The 21,022-nt window shown below is 36.9% G+C and overlaps 1 protein-coding gene across 2 annotated transcripts in view; it reads left to right on the forward strand.

The window, feature by feature from the left end:
- The window catches only part of LOC131078347 (putative 3,4-dihydroxy-2-butanone kinase), a 118,477-nt gene that overhangs the window by 36,288 nt on the left and 61,167 nt on the right, over positions 1-21,022 (forward strand). For both annotated transcript variants that reach the window (XM_058016016.2, XM_058016017.2), the window contains 2 exons: positions 12,322-12,495; positions 12,791-12,874. In XM_058016016.2, coding sequence (XP_057871999.2) covers positions 12,322-12,495; positions 12,791-12,874 — 258 coding nt within the window. The remainder of the gene's footprint in view (positions 1-12,321; positions 12,496-12,790; positions 12,875-21,022) is intronic.

Genomic DNA, 21,022 nt, shown 5'->3' on the forward strand with positions numbered 1-21,022 from the left:
CTCAAGTAGCTAAGCACCTAGATTACATCAAATCACCTTCAAGCAGCACATGCCCAACATTTTTCTTTCCTTTGTAGCATATCTTAGATATCTTGAAATAATGTTTTTGTGAGATCCTTCTTGGGTGGCGTCCCTGTTTCGGATGAGGCATGTGTGCAAGGTAGAACAAATATCATGATGAAGAGGATGTCCATCAAGTGATTGAAGACATACGTGAAGAGAACTTTTGTGAGGAAATGCATGAAGAGAACTTTGGAATATGAGAAACTAATGGTTCAAGCATTGCTTTTTCCATATGTTAGCTTGACAAGATAGAGGTGCTTGTTGTCATGTCTCTACCTTTTAATCCAAAGGATTGGCATAAGTTCAATGATAGCATTGTCACCTTGAGGCATATTTCAAACTTTATCAATTGAAAAAACAAAACATTTCTTTTGTAAACCATAATATTTTTAGTCGTTGGCATATTCCATCATATCAACCCATATAGTTTGTTTGGTTGATTTGTATTTGTTTGTTAGTGTTTTTAGGTACCTATTTGTTATTTGCTAGTTTCTTATGGAATTTGTAAGTTTCAAATTCATGACTAGTTTATATTTATAAATATTTGTTGTTGTAATAGAAAGTAGCAAGTGTCATTGTATTTTGTCACAAGACAGAAAATTGAGTGTGGAATCTTCGACCCTCCTTGCTATATTATCCTTTCTATATGGATTCATCTTTCGTTGTAATCATCTATTGCCATTTTTGCATCAATACAAATCTCAGGTTGAGCAAATCCATCTTGCTTGATTGCCATTTTTGATGGGTATTTTGCTTGCATGTGATAGTTGGGATTTATGGTGTTATATCAATAACTCCAACAGATTTGATTACTGAATTTCATTTCTATTTACAATTATTGATTAGTCATTATAAACTCGGTAGCAACCTTCGCTAGAGAGAAGTCAGTTAATTGCTTAGATATTTGAATTAATGCTACAATTTTATTCAATTAAGGTTTGCTATGTTTAGTCCACAAGAAAAGAGATTTGTAGGTCTATGATTGGGATAATCTATCTCACAAGGATACATGTTGAGTCTAATTGTGATGGCAACATAATTATTATTGCCATTGTTGACAAACCATAGTGTACATAGGTGTTGCATTATTTTTTATTGTCAACTCAGTTATATTAAGGTGTTATTTTATTCGTAAATTATCCTCTCCTATATGGCAAAATGCTGATCCGAGTGATGAGAAATAGGACAAAATAAAATCTATTTCTTGTTGATACAATGGCCAATAGTTTTAAATTTCTTCTTCCAGTTTCCGAATTGCTATGCGGGATTAACTATTCTGCATGGAAAATCGAACTCATAACTCAACTTGAGTTTAAAGAAGTTCGACATGTGGTTGGTGGCACCATCAAGCTGAATGAGAACGAGTCCAACGAGTAGAGAAAATTTGATCAAGTTGACATAAGGCTAAATTGATCACCATTTTTAGTGTATTTGATGAAGTTCAACCGTTTATCTGAGATTTGTTTGCAACCAAAGATGTGTGAGTCTAGATTAAATCAGTGGATGAGGCACATAATTAGAATCGGATCTTGAATTTGAAGAGTTAGCTATATAGTCTAAAGATGAAGAATGGAGAACAATTGGAATCTTTTTTCAAAGGATTGCTGTGCTGAGAGCTTCAACTCAAGCATTGGATGAAACAATTGAGGATGCTGTCTAGGTGCCTATGGTTTTTTGAGCACTACTTTCAAATTGCCAATTGTTTATGACAACATTGAATGTCACGTAACAAACTCCTAGTTTTGAGAAGCTAATGAATCTACTTCACAAATAAGTTTCTATGCTAGGAACATGGTGAGGATGATCATGCAATGGCCACAAATTATAAAGGCAAGAAACCTAAGAAACTATTTGCTGGACCTCCAAATTGTGTAATTCATCCCGATGTCCAAATTTGTGAAAGGACTGGACATGATGTGAATTTTTTTTGGTACAATGCCTGGGCCAAAGGATCATCCAACAACAAATTGCATCAAAAGAAGCCATTTCAAAGTGGCATTACACAATGGGAGCAGAAGTAAAAACAACAATAACATGGTAATGTTGATGAAGAAGATGACTCCAAAGAAGAGGAGTATGTGTTTTCAGCTCACACTTCTAAAGATAGTTTGCAATTAAACTTTATTTTGTATGTGGACTTAGGTGCTACAAAGCACATGTTTGGACAAAAGGAGTGGTTTCTGACATTCAAACCCTATCATGGTAAAATTTCTTTTGGAAGTGACACAGCCTATGACATCCAAGGTATTGGTTAAGTCTCCTTGTAGTTTAGCATACTTTGTTGTAGGTTCATTGAAATTTTTTATGTTGCAGTGCTTGCCAAAAATCTTCTATCTGTTAATCAATTTCTTGACTACAACTTGAGGATTGGATTTATGAAAAGTGATGATAAAAAGGTATGCCTTACTCGTGATAAGTCTAAAAATTCAAAGATTGATGCAAGTGCTTTTGAACTTGGTAAAATGTTTAGGCGTGATACAATTGACAATAATCAATTCTTGGTGACTAAGAATAATGATCTTTCTATGATATGACATTGTTGTTTTGATCATTTGAGCACTAGTTATTTGCTCACTCTTACCAAGAAAGGCATGGTAAAAGGACTTCCCTCACTTCAGAAGTCGAGTGCTATTTGTTCTAGTTGTCTTTTTAGAAAACAAGATGCAGTACCCTTCTGTCCTAGTGAGCGTCGCACAATCAAACCTTTGCAGCTAGTGTGTATTGATTTGTGTAGGCCCATGGCACCTAGTCACACAAGAAAAATGTGGGTGTATTGCTTGTAGACCAAAGATGGAGCTTTTTCCTACTTCCAAGAGTTATTAATTTTTGTGGAGAAAGAAATGAATCATCTTATTTGTGTCCTCCATTCTGATCGAGGGGTGGAATATGCTAGTATAGAATTCTGCACCTACTTGAAGGAAAATGGATTTTGTTGTCAACTAATTGCAGCTTACACAACTCACCAAAATGGATTTGTTGAATGGTGTAACCACATCATCATGGTAATGGTACGTAGCATGTATTCTCATTTTGACATGCATATTGGGTTTAAGTTATGCATACAACGATTTATCTTCTGAATCATACACCAACTGAAGCGCTTCATGTCATCACACCAAAAGAAGCTTGGATAGAGGTAAACCCATCTATGTCTCATCTTTTCATATTTGGTTGGCCTACATGCATGCGCATTCCTAAGTAAAAGTGAAAGAAGCTTGATGAGAAATCCATGAAATGCGTTCTTCTTGCTTATAGTAATGAGTTAAAGGTCTATTGCCTTATGAATCCTACCACAAAGAAGATATACATTAGCAAAGATGTCATTTCGGTTGAGAAGAGTGAGATAAGCTCACATTCCACACCATCATCTACTCCAGAGAGTGCTCCTATATTCAACTTGGATAAGAAAAGTAATGAGAATATTTATAATCAATTTGATTCAACATTGGCAAATTTTAGATGACCTATGCCCACATGATATACTAGTACCATTTCTGATGCAAAGCTAGATGATGTCTATACATTTCTGTACCAAAACTCATCGATGGAGTCCATAACATTAATGAGTTTAGTAGTTGATACTATGAACCATCTAATGTTCAATAAGCACTAGAGTGAAAGCCTTGGAAGGAGGCTATGGATGCAAATATCAATCCCTAATAGAAAACAAGACTTAGGAGCTTGTTGATCTTCCACTAGGTAAGAAAGGGATTGGATGTAAATGGATCTTTAAGATTAAGTATAAGGCAGATGGCATTGCAGATAAGTATAAGGCAATACTTGTGGCAATGGGTTATGCCCAAAAAGAAGGGATTGATTATGAAGAAACATTTACTCCTATGACAAATATCTAAACCATCATAGTGATTTTTTTTTAATCTACATTGTTTAGATGGAAGTTGTATCAAATTGATGTAAAGAGGCCTTTTTCAATGGAGAACTTAATGAGTTGGTCCATCTGACCCAATCAGAGGGATATATTACAGCTTGTAAAGAAGAAAAGGTATCCAAACTTGTTAAATCTCTCCGTGGTCTGAAATAGGCTCATATAGACTGGTATATCAGAATTGATGAACATTTGCTACAACATGAAACTAGTATGCATCCATATGATCTAAATCTCTACCTCAAGGAATGAGAGGGGGAGATTGTGATTATCAATGTATATGTTGATGGCCTAGTTATCATAGGCAACTCAAAAACAATGGTTAAGACAACAAAGAATGATGTCAAGAAGGCATTTGATATAATATATCTCAAGCTCTTACACTACTGTCTTGACTTAGAGGTGTGGCAAACTAATCACCATTTCTTTGTATCTAAATGAAAAATTGCCAAGACATTGCTTGAGAAGTTTAGAATGATGGATTCCAAACCCATGGAATTAGGATTTTAACTATTTGTTTCTGATCCATCTCCTCGGGTAAATGCAATTCTCTATTGACAGATGATTGTAGGTTGGTTTTACCCGACTTATACTAGACTAGATATGAGTTTTGCTGCCAATTATCTTTCATGATTCATTGAAGAACCAAAGAAATATCATTGGAAATCAGCAAAATGGGTACTAAGGTATATCCATTGTACAATGAATTATGGTTTGGAATATAAAAAGAATGACCAATTCTTTTTGTCAGGGTATTGTTGGTTTACGCTTTATCACCTACCAAACATTAGAATAAGATACCCAAAGGCATTCTATCCTCTCCTGAAAAATCACTGCTGATTTCAAGGTCTATATGTGTGAACAAGCGACTTTAGTTGGATACCTACCTGGGTAATGTATGCTGAAAATCTCAAGGGGGACTTACGTTTATGAATGTCTTTCAAGCTTCTGGATTTAATTAAATTTATCAATTTCAGGCTCTCTTTTTTGGATTTTCTGGGATTTAGACCTTCAAAAAAGGGGAAAAAGGAGATAGGGTTAAGAAAGTTGATCTAAACCTACAAATTCTGGAGACGGTATTAATTGGGTGTTCTCGGGAAACCACACTTTGCTTCGCCACACTAAGGACAACTACACAAAGCGGGTGCAATCTTCAATGGGTTGTGCTTATGATTGAAGTTTTGGCATACACAGGGGATAGGTTTAGACTAACTTTGCACAGTGAAATGGAAATCATCCATTCACCAAAAGTATGAGCAAAGATACACCGTTAATTAATACTTATCAAATCCTTCATTCAACTCTAACAACTTTGAAAGCAAATCTAAATTAACTTCTAATTAATGTGTTGAGGAAATTGAAACCATGCTAATCACTCAAATAACAAAGATTACAAAGCCTTAAGAGAAAGCGCACATGCAATGTATTATTTGAAAAATGACCTTCACGCAACAATATATCAAAAACCTCACACTCTCCAAATGAGAGGAGGCAGCCTTATATAGTTTCTCATAAAATAATGAATGACCGAGATCAAACAGTGATCAAGGGCCCAAATTGAAAGCTACAAACCCCTTTAGGGTTTCCCAAAACTAACTACCCCTCGACCAATGGGAAAATTACAGTTGGGGACACTTGTCCTTCTTGCTAAATATGAACCAACAATGAAGATAGAAGGTTGTTGCATTGTGAAGTGTTCCCTTCTAGAAGCTTCTGGATAAGTTAGGTTCATTGAACCTAGACATGCTGACTTAGAACAATCTGATTGGTTAGAAGATGATGAGGCGCCACCTCAGTGTGTTGGATGTCTTCTTTGAATTATCCAATTTGTGTCAAGAAATTGTCTAAGTATGGAAATTTGTTCCTTGTCACCATCTGATTCTGATTGGGAGCTTGTCTTTGACTCTTTAGGAGATGAAATCCTTCAAGAAGTTGTCCTGACCGCTCCCATAGGATGAAACTTCGTAAGAAGTCTAAAATTCTTTTTATCAAGTCTGAGGACTTTTCTTTCTTGATGCCTTGAGATTCGGAGAAGAATTCCTCTAGGCCTTCGCCATAATAGCTCTTCCCATGCTTAGCCAAATTTTGGCCATCTTTATGCTCAGACGAACTTTGCTTGTGGACTTGTCTTCAATTCTGAATTTGGCCTGAACTCCATTTGTGTTTTTTGTGACGATCCCGCCTTCAGCTGTCAATTTATGTTGCGTGGGAGGAGGGTAAAAAGCTTTGGATAACTCCTCACAAATATGAATTGATGTGATCGCGTTCAGCCATCATCCAAAACCTTTGGAACCTTTCATCTGCAGCAGGGCGGACTTTGCTGAAGTTAAGCACTATAGACCTGCAGGTTAGGCGGACTTTCTTGATGTTATGCACCATATGTTTTACTTCTTGAGTAGACTTGATTTGATTCTTGGCACCACTTCATACACTTAGCCATATCTCCTCATCCTCGAGGTAAACTTCACTTGATTATTTTCTCAATACCTCCAAGGCGGACTTTACTAATTGCATGTACCTTACTCATGGCAGACTTTACTGATCTTGAGCTCCATGAAGGCGGACTTTATGATGTTTAGGAACTTTATGCAGGTTAGGCGGACTTTGTTCATCTCTTCATGACCCATTGCTATCACCTTCAAGGCGGACTTTGTTCCTCTTATGCACCATATTCCTTGACCAAGGGCGGACTTGAATGGCTTCTCTCCTTCTTGCACATGGCAGACTTTGTGAGTCTTGTTCTCCATCATGGGGCGGACTTTCCTTGCCTTATGCACTTGGTCTTTGTAGGAGGGCAGACTTTCTCATGTTCACACAACACTAACCATCTCCTTAGGCGGACTTTGTGAGACTTATGCACTTTTTACTTGCTTCTTATCTCACCTTAGGGCGGGCTTTGGAAGATTGGTGGAACAAGACAAGGTACCATACTTCATATTCATTCATACTTAACCAAAATCTGATCATTTCATCTTGAACTTGAACTCCTCTTCAGCTTAACACCTGATCTTACCATGATCTGATCATTTTCAAGGCATAGCTTAACACCTGATCTTACCATGATCTGATCATTTTCAAGGCATACTTTGGAGTTTGTTTGATCTTTCATCACTGGGGCGGACTTCAACCAATTCATGACACCACACTTGTTCATCTTTTAGGGCGGATTTTAGAGAGTTTGTTGCACCACACAATCATCTTCATTAATACTTCCAAGGGCGGACTTTATGAAGTTATGGAACAACTCTTTCAAACATAGGGCTGAGTTTTTGAAACTCATGGAACAAGTCTTTCAAACATAGGGCGGAGTTTTTGAGGAACATGACCATTGCCTTTGTACCTTGGGCTGACTTCTTGAAGCTCATGACCTTGGGCAGACTTTTGGAGGTTTTGGAGACCTTGGAGGGCGGACTTTCTAGAGTTCACAACTTTCTTCATTATCCATCGGGCGGAGTTTGCAGCTGCATAATCCTTTGGAGGGCGGACTTTGGAGTTCAACTTGGGCGGACTTTTTGCTTCCTAGGTACCAAGGAGGGCAGAGTTTGTTAACCTTTTGCACCATTGCATTTGCACCTTGTCTCACCCAAGGGCGGACTTTCTCACTTCTTCACACTTTAACTCTCTATTCATGGCGGACTTTGAATGGCTTGTGCACCTTTCACTTCACCTTGGGCGGAGTTTTGGGAAGGTCAAACACCACTTTGCTTGGGCAGACTTTCTCCTACATGTGCACTTTGGAAGGCGGACTTTGGAGTTCAACTTGGAGGGCAGACTTTTGGAGAGACTTCATCAAGGCGGACTTTTAGCTTGTGCTTCAAGGCGGACTTTGGAGAGACCAAGAAGGTGGAGTTTTGGAAGCTCAAGACCATCACCAAGGTAGACTTTGGTGAGTTTCCCTTTAGGGCGGACTTTCGAGTGTTGAAGGGCGGACTTCTTTGACATAGGCATCACCTCTCATCATGGGCGGACTTTTGATGGCCATGAGAATGATTTGTGCACCTTGAGGGCGGACTTTGGAGAGTCTCCATCATGGCGGACTTTTTCCAACTTAGGCACCACATACCAAGGCGGACTTTTGATCTTCCTGTCATAACATTCACCATCACACATTGATTAGCCAGACAGAGAAAAAAACTTGAAAAACTCCAAAATTTGATAATTTCACCAATTTTTGCCAGATTAGAATGATATTTGAAATCCAAACTTAGGTTACCTATCTGAAGCGTCATGACACCTAAAATGTAGGAACTTAGCTTTTTGGGTCAAAACTTGGAAATCTTTGATCACGATCGATGCAGGTTGTTGGTTCTAGTTCAAACCCTAGGTCCCCACTTCGAAAAAGCAAAAAGAAGACATCCCTAAAAAATAATGAAAACTTTAGCCATACTGGGGATCGGGCTAAAATTGTCAAAAACAAAACTTCCTAAAAAATAGGAAAAAAGAAAAAAAAAAGCAAATTAGAAAGTTGTCCAAATTCGTTCAAATTTGTTATGCAAGATTTGTGAAAAAGGTCACAACAGGTGTATAGATGCATGTTATGCAAGATTTGTTGATGATAAGTTACCCACATTTGGATTTGTTTTCTTATTAGATTTAAGTTCCATTTCTTTGGGAATTAAGAAGCAGGACAGAATTGCTGGTTCTTCAACATGAGCAGAATATCATGTTGCAACTGCAACAATTTGTAAATCAATTTGGCTACACGACATACTGGAATGATTGGGAGTATCTCAAAATCAACCCACAATCCTCTATCACAATAATCAGAGTGTTCTAAGCTTGTTTGTAATCTAGTGTTTGATGAGCAAGTCAAGAAAATTGAAGTTGACTACCACTTCATACGAGAACATGTTCAGCAAAACAATACTCATCTCCAATTTTGCTCTACTCAAGAGCAATGTGCTTACATATTCACCAAGCCTCTTGGATGTGTGATGTTTGATAGTTTTCAGGATTCACTCATTAGTACTTTAAAATAATGATGTGATAAGGGGGGAATGTTGGCATATTCCATCGTTATCTACTCATATAGTTTGTTTGGTTGATTTGTTATTGTTTGTTAGTGTTTCTAGGAATCTGTTTGTTTTTTGTTATTTTCTTGTGGAGTATCACGGGGGACGAATTAATTTGTTTAGGAAGGGAAAATTTCAATTGGTAAGCTGAATATTGATGATGAAGCATGTGCTCATGCCCACTGCTTTCAGCACGATAAATATTTACAACCCCAAGGTCCATCATCTAAACATTAATGTGTGTCCAATCCTAACGGGAAAGGTGAGAGAGTTTATATCTGTTCCTTAATCACTGTGGACATTGGTGCATAATGGACAACATGGAGATCAAATGTTGGAAACTGGATGTGAAGATGCACCTAAAAAATAACATACTATTTGTCAATCAGTAAGTTTCAGCAATGCATGACATACCATTTGTCATGGTCACATTTAAAACAAGTTTCTATATCATTGAGCGGAAGTCCAAAGCAAGTAGACCAAAAAGGATTATGGGGGACAAAATTTGGGTTGCATCAAGACAAAGGCTTTGTTGAATGTCTGAGTTTCCCCTTGATACTTCTAGAGTTGGAAACAACATCGGCTTGGCTAGGTTGGTCTGTGCTAAACTCCTTATCTTCTCTTTGGTAGAAGTTGAGGGGATGAATCTTTGCTGAATTCATTGCTATGCAACCAAGGGGCCTTGAAACGGACGAAGGCAAGGCCGCAAGAGTGTACATAAGATCTTGCATTGTGCTAGGTCTCCTTAGCAGATTGTAACATGTTTGGCTAATGTGAAACTCATCATAACCCAGTTATACAATTGTTCAAGTGGGCTTATGTGCATCCCAATCAAATATGATAAAGGAAGAACTGTAATCATGCAAGAGGAATTTAAAACAATCAAGTAGTCTGATTGTTTTGTTCTGACTTCCCAAGTGCTGTTTGCCATCATTTACCCTTTGCATCAAAACACATTAATGAGCCTTGGGGGTGGCATTGAGAGCTGTTTGACAATTGTGAAACATTATGGGTAAATGTGATTGTCAGCATAATTAGAGAGTCCAGTAAGTGCAAGCATATTTTCATGTCACAATGACTGTGTTATGCTCCTTGGCACGAGCCTTCTGTTGCAATCTCCAGTTTAGGTGATGGGAAAGGAAGTACAACTTCATCTTTATTGAGGTTTTCACCTATTATGGGTTGCTTCACAGTTAAATAATGTCCGTGGGTGTTTTCTGTTATTCAGTTTCTAACTTTCTATACATGGCCGCTATGCAATGTTCTTTATGCTCTTTCCCTTTAGAGCACTAAAACAAGAAAATTAGCTTGAATTTAGTTTTTTTTTTAGTTGAAGCAGTTTAATTTGAAGCAGTTTAATTTTCTAATTGGAAGTAAGGAAGGTGATTTTATTTTGCTATAGTAGGCAGATGAAATGCTAGCACTACTTATCCTCAACCTATCTAATTTTCCCCACCAAATTTGCCTCTTCTTTGAAATGTAGCCCATATCGTGAAAAATGTATCGGAATCAGATTTATAAGTTGTAACTTCATATATTCTTTATATTCATCAAATTTCATTATCCAACAGTATACTGTGAGAGGGCCTAATTGTGAAGAGGTTTGAATTCTATAAAGTAGATGCAGGTTATAATGAGCAGGGAGGTTGGATAGGTACACAATACATATTATTTCATTCTCCAACAGTATATTCTGAGAGGGCCTAATTGTGAAGAGGTTTGAATTCTATAAAGGAGATGCAGGTTAGAATGAGCGGGGAGGTGGGATAGGTACACAATACATGTTATTGGACAATATATGAGGTAAATGGAAAAGCAATCATGGCATAGGTTTCTTTGACAGGGATTTCATTCACCAAATCGGTGTCTTGCTTGGCGGTTACCTGAAGAGCGAGTACCAATATTTATATTAGTTGATCAACATTGCCCTTTGATTTCCAGCCCACAATGTTGTTGATGGTTTACAAGATGGAAGGAGTTAGTGATTTTTTACCAGATTCTTTTTAATTGGAATGCATGCAATCCCTTATTAATGAAATTATGTGGATTATTTTAGTCCGTGTTCATACTGTTATTAATAATTTTCAAATCATTGGACTATGTACGGTTTACCATTTACCTGGAATAGTACTCCTTTAGTATTGAAGACATTAACAATTTGTGGACTGTCTGGTGCTGTCAATACTGTGGACAGATTATATATACTTGTCAATGTGCACACCACAGGAGATGGGAGCAATGTATAGCTGGTAAATGCTTTATCCTCCTAAAAAGTAGTCTCTGAATCTTGTTTTGTAAATCCAGTCAAATTTGCAAGGTTTTAAATTTTAATTCCTGTTTATAGAGTTTATTATGCTGCATGCAATATAGTGATTATTACATATAGATACTTATTTAACATCAGAGGTGATGATAGACACCCTGTGGGGTGTAATTTGGATATGATAGGAATGATGAGATTTGAGAATCTCAGAAGGGTATCGAAATGGTTGATGATGCTCCCCACTCGCTTGATTTTTGATTAGCTATGGAGTTGATAGATAATTTTTCACCTATAAATTGTTATCCTTGGTTTGATATCTTGTGGTGGATAGAAGTCTGCATAGTATGAAAGAGGAGTGTGATTTGAGATTCGTGAAGAGGGAAGGGTTGTATAGTATTATTTTGTCTCTAAGAAGCCAAGGGTTTGGTGGTCAAGTAACAGCTTAGTTGGATGGTCCAATGATTCTTTCTTAGTGAGGAATTTGAGTTGAAACTATGCTTGGAATGTAATGTTCGTAGTTATATGGACAATGGCTGATTTCACATGTGCACATTATCATCCTTAGGTAAAATATCTCATCTTTATTTGTGACTGGTGGTACATTGCTGAAGGAAGATATTGTTTTGTTGATTGAGATGGCTTTATGATGTGCTAATGCTGTTGCATAGGCAAAACATGAGTTGAAATATTTTATTGATTTTTGGTGCAGGGGAATTTGTGGCTTTTACTAAACAATATATACAGTAAATTATTAAAATGAAAGGATGTTTTCATGTTTCAGCTTTAGCTAGTATGTGTGGTTTGTAGAAGGCCTTAACAAAATGAGGCCATTGTCTATATTTTGGTGATATAGCTGGTTAGAATATTCTATGTAAGAATATACCAAATGTTGATTAGAAAATATCAATTTTAATCAATTTGTTTTGATAGTGTCATTTGTTGAAAATTTTCTTGTATTCATTAATTTTAAAATTTTACAATTTTTGGGCATTTCATTAACCAAATCAGAAGCGTTTACATTCTTAATATTTGTGATTGACTTATAAAGTAATTTTTTTGATGCAAGGCAAAGTTCTGTAACCGGTTACACTTTGCAGGTTGCAGGAGCAGCAGCAGAAGCTGGTCTTCCTCTTGCTGATGTTGCTGCAGAGGCAATTCGTGCAGCTCAAATGGTTGGAACGATGGGTGTGGCTTTGTCAGTGTGTACCATACCAGGTCAGGTCACATCAGATAGATTAGGTCCTGGGAAAATGGAGCTTGGCCTTGGAATAGTAAGTCACATACTTTTTGTTCTTTCTATATCAAAGTAGTTTCTATTGTTAGTGTAGTTATAAATATTTTATCTAAGTTGCAACAATTATATTAGCATATGTTCAAATATATTTTTGATAAATTACAAAATACCTTAGATTGGTATTAGCATGAGCCCCCCTATAACAGTTGTGGGTGGTTTCTTTCATGCTGATGCCACTTTACTTTCTGCAGGATGCACCTGTGTTTCAACTTTCAAGTATTGGCACTCACTTTCTGAGCTAATGAGCTAAGACATGTCGTCTACATTTGCAGCATGGTGAACCTGGAGCTGCTGTGGCTGATTTACAACCAGTTGAAGTCATCGTCTCTCATGTTCTTAAACAGATTTTGTCAAAGGTACGTATGTATTTGTTTCCCTAAAATTGTAGTTTAATAAAACTTTGGATTTTTTGATTTTGGCCATAGAAATATCAGATGATGTGAAAATTACAATTGGGAAATGATTTATGACACTTATTAAAAAAACATTATCTATTGCAAGTTTTGTCTAATTTACAATTATTTACAAAACTATTATTTTATTTTAGAGAGAAGAAAAACTCATATAATATGTATTGGCTTTACATTACATGTAAAATTTTTAGAATCTCACATGGATTGATAGATACTTATTTCATTAAATAAGTAGAGCATTTAAGAATAGACTGCTGGATGCATGTCATAGTCCAACAGATTTCCATAATGGTTTCTCTTCCCTTTTTAGATTCAGAGTGCACAACAAATCAACCAGACATTTTACATATCATGTCATCCATCCTGGAAATAGAAGTTGAATCTGGACAGCCTGTTATTCTTCAAAATATTTTATAGAACAAACGGTCTTATAAGGGATGCAGGTACTTGAATTCCATAGGGCATGGTTTGGAGTAGTTAATGTTGTGGAGAGAGTTTAAAGTTGTCAATAATAAAAAGACAAATTGTTAGAGATTGATCTATTTTCAAATAGAAAATCCCGGAAACTCCTTTGGCCCTCCCCGGAAACGCGTTTCCCTGAATCCGTTCCCGTTTCTGAAACGGATACGTATCCGATACAGCCCAGATACACGTCGAATATTGTACCCACGCATGCCCAAAAATACTTGATTTCCAACCATGCTAAATACTAATGTGATTTGATTTTTGAACAAAATTGATGTAAATCTTCCTAAATTTAATTTTAAAAAACTTCATTAACGCATTTAAAAAAAAAATGGTATTAACAAAACCTACACCAAATGAGAAAGACAAATGAAATGTTTTTCTATTTTAGTGTCCCATTTTTTGGGGTTATCTTCCAATGCAACTCTTCTATTTTTGCATATTGTAAAATGTTAAATCTACTTATCATTATTTATGTAGCAATTACGTGTCTATATTGCTTTTGTAGTAATGAAAATCCCCTCGAATAACTTAGAAAATTGTGTTAAATATATTTGTATGTGTTTTTTATGAATGACGTGTCCAGCCGTATCCATATTGGGGGTCTTAAAAAATAGCCGTATCCGTATCCGAATCCGATACCGTATCCGTGTCCATGCAACTTTGAGAAAATCCTATTAAAATCCTGCAGTTGCTGCATCTGAATCTTTATAAAGGGGCAGTTTTGTAACTGTCAGGTAGCAGTTTGAAACCGTTGCTCTGCTTAAAGATGGAGGCAACAGAGAGTGTGAGCTTATACTCTTTTTAAGAGCTGTTTGTATTGACTTTATTGATCCAGGGAAGAAGAGGAAGATGTGAAATTAACACTTTGGTTGGTTCTTCCGACCTTAGGTTTTAGGGTAAAATCCTTTTGTTATGTGTGTTATTTCCTTCTCATTATGTAGTATTGTTAATGTAAAAAATTTATAAATTCCATGCACAGTTTCAGCACCTTCATTCTAAATCTTTTGCCATTTTTATGAATTGAAGCATTTGCAGCATGGGTGAGAAGGAAATATCTTTAATTTACACATGCATGTTTTGTAGGGGAAGTATAGATCATTGGTACCAAAGCAGGAAGTTCCTTGTGGCTTGTAGAAATTTATAAACACAGAAGAGATTATGTGTATGCAAGAATATATGTGAAATTCTTTGAGAAAGGATTATAGGATTTGTGATTGTATGGACCTACCTTGACTAAGGATTTGAGTAAGAGTCTTGAGCAGCCATTAATTAAATAATGACCATTTGCAAGAAGAAAATAAAGAACCAAGGGCAATGTTTCAGCTCCAGGAAAAAGCTTTAGATGAGCTTAAGGATAATGTAGGCATTTTCTTACAAAATTTGTTAATTGCAGAGTTATAGAACCCAAATTCTTGCCTATGAGTTTCAATTGCACATGAGATAGACAACAAAGAAGTAAGAAATCCTCAAACCATGGAAAAACTGTAACAGTCGGTGGTTGCAAAGGTGCTCCAAGAAGAATGCGAGGAAACAATGGCTCCTTTATAAAGGACTTCCTCACACAACAAGACCATAAATATGCGAGGAAGATTAGGTAATCATATGAGTTAAAGACTTGGATGCCTTTGTTCTATTTCCTTTCTTTGAGAGATGTTTCCAAAATGTTTAAAGCATCTGCCAATTTTTTGGGATGGCCAGGTAACATCCTTTGTCTTCTCTCCATACTTGAAAGATCATTGGGGGCAGAGACAAGGGCTGAGGCCGAGGATGTATCCCCATTGATTGCAGTTTTTGAATAAGAGTAAAGATCACATTGATTGGTTTAGGAGGCAAGTTTTTTAACCAAATGGCTTTCCCATCCTCATCATCCACTATAGCATCGACTTCTGCTAGCTGTTGAAGGAGAGATCTTATATTCCTTATGTGGCTAGGCATAATGAATCTGAGAGTCATTTTGAATCTAAAAAATTGAAGCCTTAGAGAAAATTTTGTACTAATTGCTTTTGCTGCAATGATTTCATTCAAATTATCCCAAATTACCTTAGATGATTTTGCTAGTTCTGTATGATGTAACTTAGAATTGGAGAGAGCAAGATCAATAATGGCTTTGGCAAGATCATCTTTGTGTTGCCAATTCATTTGCTATTTTGTTCCATATGGATTTTTACTTCTAGGTGTGAAAGTTGAGGTCATGATATTTTGGCAATGGGATTTCCATTCTTAGAAAATTCCTAGAAATTTCAAAACCCTTGCAACTCTTTAATTTATCCCAGAATAATTTTCCAAAAAATTTTAGAAACCCTTTTGAATTTTTCTGGAAAGAAAATAAAACCTTTATGCAAATTGTTGATGCCCTAGTTGTATTAAAACAATGCCTCCAATTTCATGGAAATTGTGACCTTTCTTGACTAAAAAGCATACTGAAATTCCCCAAAAAACTTACACAAATTCTATAACTAGGAGTTTGTTCGACTTTGTGCTAATCACGCGACCCTAAAAATCTGTCATTTTCTTGTGATTGAGCAAAAAAAAATGGTTTTAATTTTTCTTATTGCCTGTAATTTTTAGATTAAAAATGTAATGATTTAGTTGAAGAATTCCATTGATTGAGAAAACAACAAACTCGTCCTTGGTTGATTGATTTTGTTTTTGATTATTTGATGGACAATCTTTGATTGACAACCTATGATTTTAAACTTAAACAATTGTTGTGATTTTGATTAAATAATGGTGTTACTTTCAATAGATGAAAAATGGCTGCAATTCAAATGGGAAATAACCCTCAATTTTTTATGAAAAAATTGCCCACATGTGAACGCTTATCAGACCCGTGAGTTCGTGACTTCTTTTGATGACCTTGCGACTTGATTTTTCATGTGATATTGAGCTTTGATGCCAAGTTGAACATTTCTCATCACCTACCTAGGACTCAAGTCTAGGACCTCCCATTTGTTGTTAGTGTGGTCTGCTATTAAGCTATCAAGCCACTTGGTGATTGGTCCATCTTTGGTTCAAATGTGGTTCTTTTCCAACGCTGTGATGATGTGTGTTTTATGCACATACGAACACAATAAAATACCAAAGTATATTACACTCTCTTGAGCAAAATCACCTCAGATGCTAAATATCTGATCAACGAGGACGATTCCAAGGTTTCTACTGTTAGTTCTTGACATGTGGGTAACTCAATGGCTTGATGTGATATGCTGTTTTCACTTGGGGTCTTACACAATTGTTCAATCTTGGGGATCTTTTCATGGATTTGAAATTGGAATAGGTTATGTTGATAACTTTAAGATTTTGCAATTAAGTTCTTTTGATCTAATCTAACATGGATTTCTAAAACAAACAAACAAAAGGAATAGGGTTTAGAAGTTCTATTCTAACCTAGAATGCAAGAGGCAATGAACAAATTCAATGGAATCCTAGTAGGCAAGGTCTCACCATCAAGAGAACAATTTGACACAAGCTTAGTGCAATCATCTAAGGGAAATTTCATGGATGTTCAAATTATCACCATCAAACATTGATACCATCAAAGCAATGTATAACAATGGACATGCAACAATTGAAGTTAAGTTCATATAAAATTCCAGTTGACCACACAAGGCTGATTTAGAATGAGCAAGAAGCTAGTGGTATGGATTAGATCGATTCCACACAAATGCATTCAACAACTCTTTCATTCAATCTAAAATGCTTGGAAACAAATTCTAAATGTAAATTCTAATCTAACTTGGAGGCAATGAGAACCACAAATGCATACAACATTCAAACAAAATCACTAAACTTCAATGATATTGTATTAAAATCTGCAGCATGTAGGTGACAATTCTCTAAAATCTCTCTCTTACAAATGAGAGGCAACTCCTGTTTTTTTGTAGTCCGTCCAAGGGCAACCGAAGTGATTTGGGAATCCATGGGAGTAGCCACATCTCTAGTCACATCACCCATCAGGATAGCATGTGCAAGTCACATCCCTGTATCATCTTTGGCTATATTTGAAAATATCTTCGCCTTCTTTCGTTCTTTCACCTTATTACTCTTGGCTAAGTAGACATGGATTGTGCCTCTACCATCTTCTTTTCTTTATGCTCTGTAGCAACCAATCAGGAATGGTGGACATTTCCATACCATCATCAAGACGCATCTCTCGATCAAGTCCCCTCAATGCTGAGATAACATCATCATCATCCTCTTTGTCCTTGATTAAATCATGAACATTATCCTCCAAACTAACCTCCAGTTGGACAGTCGGAGATCCCGACTGTTCTTCCTCTTCATTTGGTGGCGTAGACTTTGCTGTAGCATGCAACTCCTTAATTTTCTCTGGTAAAATTATTGTCATTGATGATCTTGGCCCAATTGACCACAATTCCTTTCATTATATCCTGGACAAAATAGAACATCTAGCCCTCAAATAAGACATCCCGAGTCATTCCCATCACTCAATTGAGCAGGAATAGTAGATCACTCTACTCATCCTTAAAATTTGTGCACATGAGTGTCTTGGGCACCGTGGAATGGTGAGGCCTTGGCTCAATCATCCACTCCTTATTCACTATCACCATACATGCATCCACCCTTTTCTTAAATTTGGCATCATATTCATCCTGAGTTCTTTCCTGCATATCTGTAGACCTAGGAATCCCAAACATCTCTGCAATCGCGTCCTCAACAAGGTATGCAAGCATAGTCCCTTTAGGTTATTTAATCGTATGTGTTCTTGGGTCATAATTCTTTGCACACTCCACGACTAGTTCACTGCATTGTATTGATTGCGGAAACCCGACGACGTGGTATATGCCACTCTTCATGATATTTGCATTGGTAGGAGAAGGAAGCTGGTTCTTAATTCCAAACATTCTTTGCCGCATCTGCTCCATATCAAGGAATTCCATGTTTGTGTCTGTGATCTTCTTCCATCGGGATGACAATTGAGATTCCGGATAGAATCCCTTTTGCACGATCTTCAATTGTTCTTTCCTAGCTCCATTCCCGGTTTTAGACATGGTGGCTGTACGAAACTAGAAGTCAAATATCATAGAAAATTATCTATGTAACTAATTTCCAGAATTATATAAGTTCTGATTTTTAAAGATTTTGACCAATTTAGGGACTATAATATAACCATATTCATCATGAATTCTGGAAATAGAATAGAAATTTGATAGAAATAGGTTACAAAACCCTTGTAAAACCTTTGTTCTCAGACCTGTGTAAGGTTTGATTTAAGAAACTAAGTCTGAAGACAACTCAGTATACTCAGAAAACTATCAAAATTAGGGCCAAAAGGGTATACCAAAGATCAAATTTCACTTGGCAAAGGTGAACAAAGTTCTGATTTGCAGTTTTCAAAGTCCGAAGACACCTCTCCAAGCTCAACAATGGCTGCCCAAAGTCTGAGGACAACCTGCAACACTCATAAATCAGTCATTTGACGAGGTTGCAGCCATCTAGAATGTTCATACTTGATGAGTTTTACCTTCCCAATGTTAAAATGGCCAAAATCTGGGCAAGAATAAATGGTTGGTAAAAATAAATAAGTCTGAAGACAAGTCTGGCAATGGAGTTTCAGACTTATACCAGCGATGACACTCAGAAAATGGTCCTAAATCACTCTAAAAATGACTTCCTAACAAGATCGCCTAAGCATAGTTGGAAAACTCGCAAAGTACTCGGCGAGTTTTTCTGACTTTTACTCGCTGAAAAACTCGCCCGAACTCGGCGAGTTTCTATAAAAAACTCGGGTACACTAAAAAAAGAGGCCCAACCACATCAAAAAATTATCTATTTTTGTTTTTTCAGGTTAGTTTCATTCTCTTCATGAGAATATATACATGAAATATAACATTCAAGTATAAGTTGGAAAACTTGCAAAGTACTCGGGAAAAACTTGCCGAGTTTTTCTACTTTGTGAGAGTTTTTTTGACTTTTACTTGCCGAGAAACTTGCCCGTTTTTTTGCAAAAAACTCGTCGAGTTTTTCGCAAAAACTCGGGTACACTAAAAAAAGAGGCCCAAACACGTCAAAAAATTATCTTATAGTTTAAGTTATATTTTATGTATATAATGGTAGGATGTTTGAGAGTGGTTTCAGATCTCTAGTGGTAGGATGTTTGAGAGTGGTTTCAGATCTCTAGGAGTTATAATGCAAATTCTAGGTTTTAGAAGATCTTTTAATTTTTCAGACTTAGTCAAATTTCAGTAATTAGTATGCTCCTATCAACATTCTCTCGCTTTCTCTATCTCACTCACTTTATCTGCCCCGAATTTTAGACCTATCTATCTCCCTATCACTCTTCCTCTATCCCCCTCTCTACCACACTCCATCTCACTCTCTCCTTTCTCCCCCAAGATCTAGACCTATCTCTCTGCCCCTCTCTTTCTCACCCTTAGACCTCGGCGAGGGGTGCTACTCTCAACCTAATTTTAATTTGCAGATGCTTGGTGCAAAGTTGGGGTGGAAATACCCCACATCTCAAAAAATTTGTCCTCAAAATCTTATGTCAGCCTTGTAGTTCATCCAATTGTGAGCACAATTGGAGCTTGTTTGAAGCAATCCACACGAAGAAGAGGAGCAAGTTAGCATAGAAACGCCTCAATGACCTTGTCTTCATGCAATATAATCTTCAATTGCGTAGAAGGAAGGTAGAGGAAGTAGAAGGTGGTCAAATTGACTTGGATAATATAGATCCTTGCAGTGATTGGACATCACAGGAGCAGCCTCCATTGTTTTCTGAGGATGACATCACTGATTTGGAGAGGCAGGCTATGGAGGAGGAAGGGGGTGGATTTGGTTTTACTTGGGATGACATTGAGGAGGAGGGGGGTGGATTTGGTTTCATGTTGGATGACATTGAGCAGGAAGAGGATGAGGATGAGGAATCATTGCTAGTGCCAGAAGCAGGTGGAGACATAGCTTCATCCAGGATGGAGGACGAGCTAGCCATACCGAGCGAGGAGGCATAGTCACGCTCACTGCAAAATTCTAGGACTAGACCCTCTAGTTCTACCTCTCCCCTAGTTTTTGCTAGAGCTGGGAAGAGGAAGTTGTAATTGTAATGATGTATTTACTTTTGGTTTTAGAAAAACTATTTACTATTTTGCTTCCAGGCTTCCAGCCATCAGCATTCCTCATGAGGATTTTGTAGACACTTTGCATTTAAATATATCTAGAATAAGCTTGTTTTTTGTGTGTTCTCATTTATTGACTCACTGGATGCATCTTCTCATTAAATTTTGCAAAAAAAATGCATTTTTAATTAAATTTAAGGGTGTTTTTAAGTTGTCGAGTTTTTCCCGAGTTTTTTTTTTCAGGCCTTGGTGAGTAGTTCATCTATGCGCCCAAGTATGGAGGGCTGGAAATGAAGATCCAAGTCTGAAAATGAAGCTTCAGACCTGCAACAACAATGGCGAACTCTGAAAATGCCTCGAAAATGGTTCTTAGACAAAATCGCCTAAGTGTGAGTTGGCTGGGAAGTGAAAATAAAGTCTGAAAACTAAGTCTCCAGCCAACAATGGTGTCCAAGTAAGCTCCAGCAATGGTGAAAAACTCAGGTCTGAGTGTATTCACAACCCTCCAACATTAATGGTACCCTGCAATGTCAATGAAATTGCCCAA

The sequence above is a fragment of the Cryptomeria japonica genome, chromosome 3, assembly GCF_030272615.1.
Source record: "Cryptomeria japonica chromosome 3, Sugi_1.0, whole genome shotgun sequence".
In the NCBI taxonomy this organism is placed as follows: Eukaryota; Viridiplantae; Streptophyta; class Pinopsida; order Cupressales; family Cupressaceae; genus Cryptomeria; species Cryptomeria japonica.